Genomic DNA, 12,927 nt, shown 5'->3' with positions numbered 1-12,927 from the left:
TGACAGAAAAAATAATCAAATCATGAATCCGGTAGTTTCCTTCCTGAAATAAACATAAATATATAAATGCTTAGAATCGGTTACCATTCTCTAGCTTGTTACTGGAGGTGCCAAGTAGTCAGATATCCTAGGTAAATAGCCCATGTTATGTTGTGGTGGGCACTCGGCTTCCGTATATTCGGTGACCAGAAACCACTGCATTCTTACAAAGATACTTTTTTGAAACTGTTGATTTTGTTTTGTAAGTTTTGATGATGAATGTTTTTAAATGTTTTTCCTTGTGGGTTAGTGACTGGATAAGACTTTCTTTTAGTCCTGCTATATGATCTACTTATTGTAGTTGTACGTGTGACCAAGCCATTTCTATCTCTAATTCTCTATGGAAGATAACTCAGTTTCTCGTGTACCTTCCATTAACTGAATTGGTCCGTTGTGTTCTTTAACATTTTGCTAACTCTTCATGATTTTCTTGTTTGTAGCCCATGACATTCTATTTCGGATATGAACATGTAGAGCTGCTTTTCTCTGGCGTTGTGATCAACACACCAGGAGGTTGGTGAATCCCTCAAAAAAGTGTCCTTTTATTTTATGTGTCTTGGTAAATGATCCTGTTGACTGTTTGAAACTTGGGAGTGTTGCATGGTCAAGGGAAAGCTTAGAGGCGCCTTTTGCAGTTCCAGTTTGTAACATCACTCAGTTTTATCTTAGGAACATTTCTGACAACTCTTGAATTAGGCATAATGTGTCTAATTGTGCTCTGAAAGCTGCCCATTTAAGTTTCTGTATCACGACTGTTAGGTTCTCCTACGCCGTATTTCAAGGCATGGGGAATGGAGTTTAATGGATCGTTTTCTGTTTTCTTAATTAACAACCAAGATGAGTCTTCTCTTTCTCTTGTCTTCTTGGATATATCCCTTAACCATTGCTGTTACATACTTCACTATCTCATAGCAGTGATCAGACAGACAGTCCTCACAGCTGTGCCCCTGCTGTGCCATGTGTGACCTCCTATTATGCCCTGTTTTGTATGCAATTATTCATTTGTTTCCGATTAAATGACCGTCTGTGGGTACTCTTCGAATTAAGTCAACTTTTTTGCACCATTCTGTTAATAGTCCTAAACCATAAAGTATTTGACATTCTCACTTACATCATTAACCCAGCCCAACCCATTTTACAATAGTCAGGTGTTCCTCTGACATGTTTCTGTTATCTGATTTCCTCTCTGTGGGTCTGTCCACGGATATTTTGTTTATGCAAGAGTAGGCGCGCTAAATGACCTGGTTCTTACAAGACGTCAATGGTTGGTTCAGGTTGAGTAACTAATGGTGTAAAACTCTGCAATGCTGTTGACTATCTTTAGGTGCTTGTATGCCTGTTGCAAATAGTGGCTGCCCAACTGAGTGAGCATTTACAGTTACCAGTGTGTAAACTATTGAATTTCCTAAAATGGTGTGTACTTGATGTGTAAATGATTTATACGTTTTTATATAGGTACAGTTAGCTTTTAAAATTAAGATACCTCGAGGTGCTCAAGTACAACTTCAAAATGGTCGATTTCCAGAACAGTCAGGCTCAAGGAATATTGTTTAGTGCATTTTGCCTATTTCGGACTTTCATTGACTTCCCAAAAATGGGTTCCTGCCAAACTTGAAAATGATGCCTAAGATTCTGAAAAAAGGTATGTAGCATTAGAAAGGGCATTTGTAAAGAAATGTAAAGCACCTTTTCGCAGGATACATGGAGCTTCCGTTTTAAACAAATCTTGTATTAAACTAATGATCATTGCAATCACTAAGCCTTCCTTAGATCGGCTAGATTATTCAGGGTGGGTTTGATTGGCTCTCTTCATTTAAGGCTGTCAGGAAACCAGTATGGGCTCAAAATACCCCCACTTTGAATCTGCTTTGTACATAGGACATTTACAATACAGTTTGTTAAAGTGATCTGTCCAAAATCATGTGATTTAAGTGTAAACCATAATCTATTGACAATCGTTTTAAACATTTGTTTATGTTGCTGTCCAAAATTGCTCCAAGGACTAACAAATTCGAAACACACCACATAATCTTTCAAATAAAAATTCACTAGTGTGCAGTTGTGAAATAAAACAATTCTGTTCCTTTTGGCTGTGAAATATAGAGGCATTTCAATAGTCTTTTAAAACACATTTGCTTAATGAAAAGAGCAGAAATGTGGGTTCCTTCTAAACTCATAATACACAGCTTCTCATTTATGTAGATTACAAACAAAATGGTGTAAGTACCAATCAACATACATTTCAAGGCACAACATAGTAGTGTTCTGGCACTGGCACACCTTGTGTTTTTCCAAAATAAGCTAAAATGATCAGAAGTAAATAATTGATATTCCCTTAATTGGTATCCATGGCAAGGGTGAGCTTTATGATTATAGCAAGAACCTTAAATTGAAAAATATATTTTGGTGAGGGTCCATGGTGACCCATCTGCACCATACACATAAATGGGATTATTTTTGTTGTAAAGATGGTTAGTTCTATGGACCATCTGTAAACATTTATTTATGCTTAAAACCTTTCTACAGGACACTTTCATTGTGTGAACACATTAAAAACATCATAATAACAAAAATGTAATAAAGGAAAAATCAGTAGTAAAGCTGCATACCGTGATTTAAACCTCCCATATAAAAAAAAGGAGTAGGGGTAACTTCATGAACATTATGATAAGGTTTAGATTTTAAAGGGGTATACTGGGCTTGGTTGCCATGGACTCCTAGGTTTAAACCATACAGAGCCACGCAAAGTCCTGAAGCTTGGCATCAAAGCGTATTATTTATGAGTTGTAGAGCTCATCTTTCCCCCAGTGGATCTGACTTCTCAAGTTAAACTGCAGGTGTCATTATCGTCATCCACTGTGGACTGATAGAGAATTAAACTTAAAGAATTTGTGCCAGCTCTATGTTAACATTCTGGAACTGAACTATGGAATCGCCACTTTTCTGCAGTTCATCACTATACAATCCTTGGCCATCAACCACTCCTTGATCTCGATCTTATGAACAGTTTTAAGATCTTCTAATTTAAAAAATCCTTGCCTGAAAATCATTGTGTATTCTATGATAATGGTGTGTTATGGCTAGTGTTTCATGTTTTTCTTTTGTGTTTAAACATTGTTTCAACTTTCTATTTCACTGGACCCTCACATCGTGTCCCCTCTTGGCAATGCTGTCTATTGTTTAAGCCCGAGCTAGTGAGGGTCTATTATATCTGTTCTTCATATGACTCTTCTGAGCATTTGCTTCTTCTTACTTTGAAAACATTTATTTTCTCTCCGGTTCATCTGTGTGTGGATGTGCTTTGTAAGCTTTTTAGAGGGCACAGAAATGTTTATCTTTTTGGTTTTGCACACTGTTCTAAATTTGGGCTGTAGTGGGTTATGGAAGGACTTGTAGATGTTCCTCTTATTCATCTCCCTGACGACACCATCCTGGAGGTACAAGTGCATCTCTTTAATACCTGCTTTAATTAACTACTAGGAACTGGTCAACCGTGAAAGGCAAGTAGAGCAGACTGACTCACAGTAGGGGACTCCGAACTCTGGAGCATGTTTAGATTTGGGTCGTCTTGGTTTTCCACATGCTTGTGTCTCCTTCTTTGATAAGGATTTCCCTTTAATTTAGTGGCTTCATTTCTCTTTCCAAGATGAATCTGTGGTCTGGAGGTGCCACGGATTTAGCCAGGTGCTTCCAGCAACAACTTTACCACTGTCATTTCCTCTCTCACTTTGGGGTGAGGTTCTGTTGAAGCTTTCCGCCTCTGTTGTTGCTTCCAATGCGTATCTCATGTCAGGACTGGCCTGCCAGGAATTAGTTAATTGACTGAGAAGGCTTGAGGCCATCAAGGCAGTCCTAAAGGTTAGCATTTCTGTCCTGACCTTAAAAATGCTCTCATTCCTTTCTCACTGCAATCTAATGTAAGAAGCCGGTGTAGGAAAATGCCCCTTGATGTATGGTCATCCCCCACTTTTTGCCCTAATGCTGATGTGTATGACTTTGTCAGTACACTGAAAGCATGCTAACTAGGTCCCAGTACCTGTGCTCTTTCCCTAAATTAATTTGTCAACTTGGTGATTACCTGATTGGCAAAGACTTTACCCCACCCTCTTGTAAGCCCCTAGTAACTGGTACCCAGGGCTGCAGCATAAGTTTGTGCCACCCTAGGTGCTAGGTGACACACACAAATTGCTGATGGCAGGCCTTCCATTGCAGACTGCCAAAGCAATGCAAACTGCTCGAGTTCGACTGTGCCCTCACCATGAGTGGTACAGTCTCATACACTGCCTTACATATATGTCAAACACCCCTAAAGAAGGACTCTGTAGCCCAGGAGGCAGGGTACATTATATTTAAGCATGTAAGCACACACATGTATGTCTATATAGTGTCCTTTCTATTAAGGTACACTATAAGTGCAGGCTGGTCCATAGGATAATGTGGGACTTAAGCCAGGACAGACCTGGGCTGCTAGCTCCATTATTGTAAAGGCTAGATATGTCAAGTTTGGTGTCAATCAACTTGATTTCTCTCCCCCAACACTAATCCGGTGTTGAAGGATGACTGGCATGCACCCGGTTGGCAAACTAGAGGTTGCCCACCTATTTGCCACCCTTCTTTGTGCTCTGGCTGGTCATCCTGCACTTTTTCCTGAGCGTGCTGCTGCAAAGACCGGTTTCTGGCCTCCTACCAAGCAGCATGGCCGCTCCCAGTAGTCAGATACAAAGGCTGAGGCAGGAAGGAGGTCACACCTCCCGCCCCCCAGCTGGGCCAGTGAATAGAGCCATCTCAGCAGTGAGCTTCAAAAGCTTCAAGCCCCCCAGAAGCACTCTCGGACTCCCCTGGACTAGTACCACTAGTAACCTGCAAACTACAAGAAAAAACACATAAAGGATCCAAAGTTTCACCAGCCACTGGGTCCGCCGTGAGAACGACGAAGATCCCACAGGTGGTCCAGTGTCTTCTGTGAGTTGTAGTCACGACTGCCTCCAAGTTTCATGCCTCTACATCGCTCCCGCAGACACCATGAAGTTCCCAAAGAAATTCAGCACCTTCACATCTGCCAAGGTTTGTTGGTTACCAGTCTGGTAACTAACCCCCACACTCGATGGTGCAGGGCACAGGGTGCAGCCTGCATCCAACATCTGCATCCCCGCCCCACCTGAGATTTTGCATCCCTTTGTCAGCATTGTCGTGTAAGCGGTAAAAACAGCACCAGCGCAAGTCCCGTTCAGCACCACAGACTACCAGGACAACTCTGCACCTGGATGCCACTGGCCAGGTAAAATTGCACTGGCTGTTGTGATCTGGTCCTAGGGACTGCATAACCTCAAAAAGGTTCCATGCAACTTGTTTTCTAAGTACTGTTTTGCAACCAGTGATTCTTCGCCATAGACTTCTGCACAATGTATAAATGCCAGTTCTGATGTCATTTAATTTTGCTTTTAAAATCTATAACTCTAATTATACTTCTCCAATTCGGTTTGTTTTGGTGTCTAAATTAAGATAAAAATAAGCCCTATTTTGGTGTCAGATTTCTTTCTAGTCGTATCAATTACTTATCATCCATGTTGGTACTCTGACGTGCTTAACACATGTTCCTCTAAATAAAACCTGACTGCTCTTTGCCACATTACCAGAACTGAGCTAAGGATTTACTAGTGTGAATCCAAAGAACATCTTTGGGATTTTGTGAGAATGTTACGCAGTGAGGACTAATGCTCCCACTCTAGAAAATTAAAAAATATTAACAAATATTGACAAATTAGGTCCCCAGCTTCCAGTAATGACTCAGGCGGGGGTCCCCGGATTACCATGATGATTCCATGGGGGTCCCTGGGTTCCATTAATGTTAAAGTGGGGGTCCACAGAAACCAAAAGGTTGGGAACCACTGTCCTAGATATTTCCCGGTGGCTGCCTAAACTCTGAATTTGCTGATATTCTCTGGTTCGCTTCCATTGTAGTTATCTGATTTGGCAGCCTCTGTTGTGGGGAAAGGAAGCCATCCAACGCCTGGCCTTCTTGGCTATTCTTGCCACTCTGCTTACAGAGAAACATTTCTGTTATTTTCCTCTTGGTTCTTCTAAAGGGGCCACAGGTGAGGTCAGCCACTGTAGCACTTCCAGGTCTGCCAAAACCAAGACTGAAGGTTTTGCAGTTGGCTTGGTTTAATTTATGCCACTTTCTCTGATATCATTTAAAGACACCTCCTCTCGTTGATAGAATAAGTGCCCTTCCCCTCTCTGCTTCAAATGACCAGCCTTGTGATGGTGCCTTGTCTGCAAGCCTCCAGCCTCGACCCTGCACTATGTCTAGCCTTGTTCCTAAAGTGGGTGGGGGACCGCTGAAGCCCAAGTAGTGGCTTCATGAGAGAGAAAGTGGGACACACTGGGTGCTTGCAAATCAGTGCTTAAAGCGCTGAGTGTTTTTTTTTACCTTTACACCACCTCTTGCACCACTGAGATTCAAAATAGTTGACACCAAGTTGATACCGGTCAAAATAAATGTTTAAGGCACGCAAGATTTCCCATCACCGTTTTTGTTCTCTAAATTAAACATCCCACTGGCCCTTGGTGTATTTTCATTTATAGCACCAATTCTAGTACACTGGATCCCTTTTCTGGTGAGCATGGCTTTACTGGTGCCGTCGTAAACCTCTGGTGTATATTGTAGCGACCCTGCTGAAAGATCAGATGTTAATTCTTGCCATAGGTTACATATTGACACTGATTTCTTTTTTGTCTACAATACTTTCTTGCAGAAATGGCTGGGGCATTCGTGGCTGTCTTCTTGATAGCCGTTTTTTACGAGTTTTTGAAGATTGCGCGTGAAAGTATGCTCAGGAAGTCCCAGGTCAGCATTCGCTACAACTCCATGCCAGTCCCTGGGCCCAATGGAACAACGCTGATGGAGACACACAAGACTGTTGGGTAAGGACTCTTCGCAAAGATGGGAACCGCAGGCAGGCGTAAGACTGCTCTGCGTCACAGCACAGTACATTCTAAACACCATCGCCATTTTCACACATACCTATTTTTATGGGGTATTGTGCTACAAAAGACACTTAAGCTCCCAATGCACATGTTTATTTGTTGTTCAATTCATGTAGTCCACAGTAGCAAAAAATGTTCTATTCCACAGGATTTTCCCACACAGCTTATATTGCTCTTGTGTAATTCCCGATGTAGTTAGTCTTCTAGTCTACAGGCTCCTGCAACAGTAAATCATGCCCATTCCATGGCTACACGTGGGCTCTCATGGAAGGGAGCCTTTGTGGGCCATGATGAGTAGATTTGCACACATGGGTCCACATGGGTCGCCCTGGTTGCTCTATGGTTCCAGGTAAACACAAAGTTAACCCTATGGGTGCCAGCTGGGACAGTAGTAAACCTTCTCAGATGGGCAGTACCAGCAGTTCTAAGCAGATGCCATATTTTTTAGAGAGACTGTATCATTCTTAGCAGCACAGCTGCAATATTAGTGTGGTCATCGCTAGGGCAAGGAATGTCCCCTGCATGGGTCAGTAGAGCGTGCACCCTTGTCTTGAGTTCCCCTTGGGACCTGTATCTCTAGGTTTTTCATTTGAACCTCATCGGACACTACAAGGAGATGTGTCCTTTAAGGGCCTTACATGAAATGGCTGGACATCCAGAACCAGGCTCAATGTGCTGCAGAAGTACACACAGTGCATCCTTGTGTTTTTACCTGAGAATGTCTACTGTCATTTCACTGGGCTGGGAATAACTGCACAGGTGATTGTAACAGAATGAGCAGGTCTTTTGTCTGTCACCTTCACTGGGAAAGTTTCCTTCTGGTCTCTCCCTTTTCAGCACTTCTGCAGTTAGTTTCAACCTGGTCTTTCGCTAAATCTGTGTATGGGGAAGATATGTGTCTGCTGCACGCCTAAGTCAAAGTGAGCATGAATGTGTGTGTTGCTTTACTGCCTGGAGACAGGAATCTATTTTAGAAATCCTGTACTTGGATGGCTGGCCAGGTGAGACCTGGAAAGAGCCTGCCAGACAGAGATGTGATGTGGTGAAGGGCATTCCCAGGGCCCTTTGAAGTGAGCAAGGCACCAGTCAGTGGAGGTTATGGCACAAATGTTCTTTTTTGGAGTGGAGGGCAGATGCAGCCTCTTTCTGCTTCAATATTCCCCAGAAGTGTGCTAAGGAAAGTTTGTGTAGTAGCTAGGTAGGTAAGGCCCTCTCCTTTTGCGCCGTTTCAAATCACTGAGAAGGACCATCCAGTTGTACATCCTCCCTGCCAAATCTGCTGATAACAAGAATTGTGTCTGGAAAGTCTTTTTGAAAGATATACATTTCTCTGAAACCAGAAACCACCCAAAACAGTGCAGGTTGCTCGTGCAGCCTAAACCCTCAACATCCTGCCGATGGCGTCCATCACCACCCAGCAGCTGCTGGGTGACCATTCCATTAGACCCCATTATATGGAAACGTGTAGTGCTACAAAACCGTGACTGCGTGGTCCACAAATACTGTGCAGTTTCAGCCGCCTCGCTGATCCTATGGTCTTACGATACTGTGTCCCTTTTGGCCCCCATTATTCTCAACCTCAGGGATCTTGGTGCAGAGGTACACTTATGCACCTTGACTCTCCCACCATGGACTCCTACTATCCATCTTCACCTTTCCAGGCACCAGGATCCGAGAGAGTGAGAGGATCGGCTTCGAGTCTTGTTTGGGCAAGAGGCTCAGGGTAGAGCTGCTACTGTTGGGCACTTGCAAATGTGGTTAGGTCCTGCTCTAAACATTAAAAAAAGATTGGATTAGATAGCATATCAGAACAGGACTATCAAGCCCGGGCAGAGTTTTGGTAAAGAGTTCCTCTATGTCCATAACGCTAGGTAGAAAAGCCATAGAAAGTGACTGACTGCAATACAAAAGGGAGTCAGATCCTGTTCATTGTGCAGAGAGACTATTACCAGTTCCTATTCATTTACTATATTACATAAGTACTGATATTTTATATTTTTAATATTGAGCTGTGTGTATAATAAAGTGATTTTCTTCTCCTTACACTAAGTGCTGGTTGAACACCGATTGTTACTGCCCTGCCACTGAGATCTGTGTTTCTAGTACGCCTTGGGCTGTTGTAAAGTGCTTCTCTAAGAGGCAAGTGCTAAAAGGATGTAGTTGGTGCTAACTTCTGGGTCCAGAAATAGGGTGACCACAGGACATCAGAAGTAAAACACCCTCATTGATGCAATTGAAGCTTAGTAGCCTCTGTCTGTTCTGCTGCCAACAGGACAATTTCCACAGACTGTGTTTCTGGGCAGCTAGGAAGGCCACTTGGAGCACAGTGCAGCCGGCCCCAGTACATAGGATTCTTCCTGCAGTGTTTGGAACAACCTGCTCAAAACATTAAGGGGGTCATTATGACCCCGGCGGTCGGCGTTAATGTGGCAGTAGTACCGGCAACAGGCTGGCATTACTTATCGCCACATTCTGACATTGGCCCGTTGGCTACGCTACGTTTACAACAATAATGCCACACAACATAGGGGGACACTAGAAGCCCTGCCCAGTATGCACGTAAATTTGGACCTTGTACATTACAATAAAAAATAGACATCTAAAGCCCACAGCATAACGCATGACATAACATTCCAAAAGTCACTCAGTGGTCCCATTTATTACTATTATTTATTTTACTAGTGTTCTCTTCCCGCCTTCCTCTCTATTGATTTATCTGTCACTCTCCATCTCTCGCCCACCCAGTATACCAAAATCGCTATCCTATGACAAGGTGGGGAAAACAAACTGAAAAATCAAGAAGGAGCAGTGTGCATTCAGTTTTGTCCACCCAGCTGTGAAACCCTCTGTTATTGATTCTTCGTCCTACAAAGGCTCATCTGACATTAAGAAGAAACATTTTAGATATGATTTTTACCCACGAGAAGTTCTGTGTTGAAAAAAACCTAGGATTGAATAAACATTTAATTAATTGGTCTAGAATTTTACCATGAGTTACTATTGTTTTGTTGGGCGAGTAATGGAAATTAGTGCAGGAAAAAGCCAGTCCACTTGCAAAACAAGTTTTTGAATTGCAAATATCATTTGGAATCATTTGAGTTCCTCTGTTGTGGAGCAAGAACCTTTAGTTTGCTTCATTCTAATGTATTTTCCTCTCTTTTCTTAGACAGCAGATGGTGAGCCTACCGCACATGGCCCAGACAGTGCTCCACATCGTCCAGGTGGTGACCAGCTACTTCTTGATGCTGATTTTCATGTCCTACAATGCCTATCTCTGCATCGCTGTGGCAGCCGGAGCCGGAACTGGCTATTTCTTGTTTAGCTGGAAAAAGGCCGTCGTAGTGGACATAACGGAACACTGTCACTGATGATGGACTGTGGGGAACACCTTAGCGTAGAGCGTGCCACCATAACTACACCTTTACCGTGACCAACGAGATATGAAGGCTCTTTCCCCGCCTTTTCCAATTGTTCTGTTTTTTTTAACCGCCTTCAATTCATCTCTGATGCCGGCTACTGTACTAGTAACCTGGTGCCTTGGTCAGATGTTAATAGGGGCCAAAGAGAACTCTGCAGACAACACCACAGGTACTTTCCAAATCTAAATTTTACGTAGATCAAATTTAGTCGAGAGACTGAACCCTTATAAAAACTTGAATTACACCCCACTTCTGTGTGGCTGGAAATCCTATGTGTTACTTTCAAGTGATCATTTAACCTAATGCTATCTCTTACATAAATCTTCCACTTCTTCACTTTGATACCTAATTAGTGTTTGCGCAGCCATGTCACGAGGCCAGCATCCCTTTGCAGATACCAATTGGCTTACAACAAGGAGAGTGAAACCGAAAATCTGAACATGTTGAGATTTAATGCATTAAATAAGAGTGATTTTATTCACATTTTTATCTGGTAATAGTGGCCTCCTGAGGGATGAGCAGGTAGAACTCTAGTGTAGAGTAGAACAATCATAATTTCTGAGATCTCTGCCAAAGTGAAATATTTCAGTTTATCGAGGCTGGGAGTTTCAGACCACCGACGAACTCTTGCTCAGTTCCAGTTGACACGATGTCTTTCTTCTTTTTGTTTCCGAGTTATTGTACTTTTTATTTAAGATTTTTTTTTTATCATTATTTTAGCAATGGATAATGTGAATCAATCACCGTTTGTAAATGGTACAGTTGAAAGAATGAAGTTTAAGCTGAATTGCGCGGAGATTTGTGGAAGCTTGGCCTTTGTAATAAAGGAACGCTGCAGAGTTCTGTCTCCAATCATTAAGCACCAGTGGATGGAATCAAGGGTGTGCGGGCGTGGAGGGTGGATGTTGGGCAACTTTGCACCATGGAGTGGAGCTTCATATATAGTTCAATGAAAATGTTAAACTCGACCCTGTTTATTTTTACATCTTCTACGGTTCTTTGAAATCCGTGAGATCCAAGTAAACAAAGTAAAGAAAAAGTCATGAAATCTGCCTGTGAAATTGATACCAGTTCAAATCAAAGGTCCCAGTTAAGAGCATTTGTCCATTGTCTTAGAAAGGGTTGCAATAGCATCCAATTTTATAATGGTAATCCAAATTGTGTAGACTATGGTATTTTATGCATACTTGATTTTTTTCATTTAGAGCAATGCATTTAATGAGGTATTAAAACACGATGCCCTTTCTCCCTCCATGTGTCAGTCTCTAACATTTTCTGAATCTGGGACATACTGCATACATGGAAATAGCTCTCAATTTTATACGTGGTTGTTTTTAATTAACAGGGCAGGATTCTTATGTCAGCCCGCTCTCTCCTGACCTTCCGCCCTAACTCTTGCACTGTTCCTGATCGACTCGACCTATTCGTCTACTTCTTACAGATCATCTCATGGCATTAACTTTCTCTATTCCACCTGTGCTTTTAAAAAGAATACTTTGTTTATGTAAACAGTCTTGCATGTCGCAAAGTACCCTGAACCTAGACACCCCCCCCCCCAACACAACCATTTAAGTACATTCCTTTGCTGCCAGGCAAAGCTATGCCTTTGTTGCTCTAATTGGAAAGCAAGATCCCTTCCGGGATAGGTGGTTGCCATATACAAAATCTAAATAGTTTTGGGCAGGACTACATTGAAAGACTGCAGGCATGCCTTTACAACAGATTTTGTTCTAAAGGCATGAATGGTAAAAGCATATGCATGGTTAAGGTTTTAAAGGTAAGCATTTTATTTTTATTTTGTAAAGGCATGAATGATAATACTTACCTTAGACCTTTGCACGCATATACCTTTAAGTGTTTTTTATATATATATATATATATATATATATATATATATATATATGTTCGATGGCATGTGTAGCTGCAGATACACATGCTGTGCACAGTCCGCCGTCTGGTGTTGGGCTCGGAGTGTTACAAGTTGTTTTTCTTCGAAGAAGTCTTTTCGAGTCACGAGACCGAGGGACTCCTCCCACTTCGATTCCATTGCGCATGGGCGTGGACTCCATCTTAGATTGTCTTTTTTCCGCCATCGGGTTCGGACGTGTTCCTTTTCGCTCCGTGTTTCGGGTCGGAAAGTTAGTTAGAATCTCGGAAAAAAACGTCGGTATTGTTTGCGTTCGGTATCGGGTTAGTTAGGACAAATCGACACCGAATTTTGAAGAGCTCCGGTGGCCCTTCGGGGTTTTTTCGATCCCCCATCGGGGCCTGGTCGGCCCGGCCACGTGCGACTTCAAGGCTCATGGAGCGGACCCCATTCCGCTTCTGCCCAAAATGCCATCACAAGTATCCGTATACGGATCACCATCTGGTCTGTAACTTGTGCTTGTCCCCCGAGCACAAGGAGGATACTTGTGAAGCCTGTCGAGCGTTTCGGTCGAGGAAGACGCTGAGAGACCGAAGAGCCAGGAGACTACAA

The 12,927-nt window shown here is 42.6% G+C and overlaps 1 protein-coding gene across 2 annotated transcripts in view; it reads left to right on the top strand.

Moving 5' to 3' along the window:
• SLC31A1 (solute carrier family 31 member 1) overlaps positions 1 to 11,287 on the top strand; it is a 204,751-nt gene extending 193,464 nt beyond the window's left edge. For both annotated transcript variants that reach the window (XM_069241368.1, XM_069241369.1), the window contains 3 exons: positions 480 to 552; positions 6,798 to 6,966; positions 10,196 to 11,287. In XM_069241368.1, the coding sequence (XP_069097469.1) occupies positions 480 to 552; positions 6,798 to 6,966; positions 10,196 to 10,397 (444 nt within the window). In that variant the 3' untranslated portion in view covers positions 10,398 to 11,287. The remainder of the gene's footprint in view (positions 1 to 479; positions 553 to 6,797; positions 6,967 to 10,195) is intronic.
• Positions 11,288 to 12,927: the final 1,640 nt, after the last annotated feature.

This window comes from Pleurodeles waltl, chromosome 6 (genome assembly GCF_031143425.1).
Source record: "Pleurodeles waltl isolate 20211129_DDA chromosome 6, aPleWal1.hap1.20221129, whole genome shotgun sequence".
NCBI lineage: Eukaryota > Metazoa > Chordata > Amphibia > Caudata > Salamandridae > Pleurodeles > Pleurodeles waltl.
Note: the sequence above shows the minus strand (reverse complement) of the source record. Positions and strands in the feature narration are given on the sequence as shown.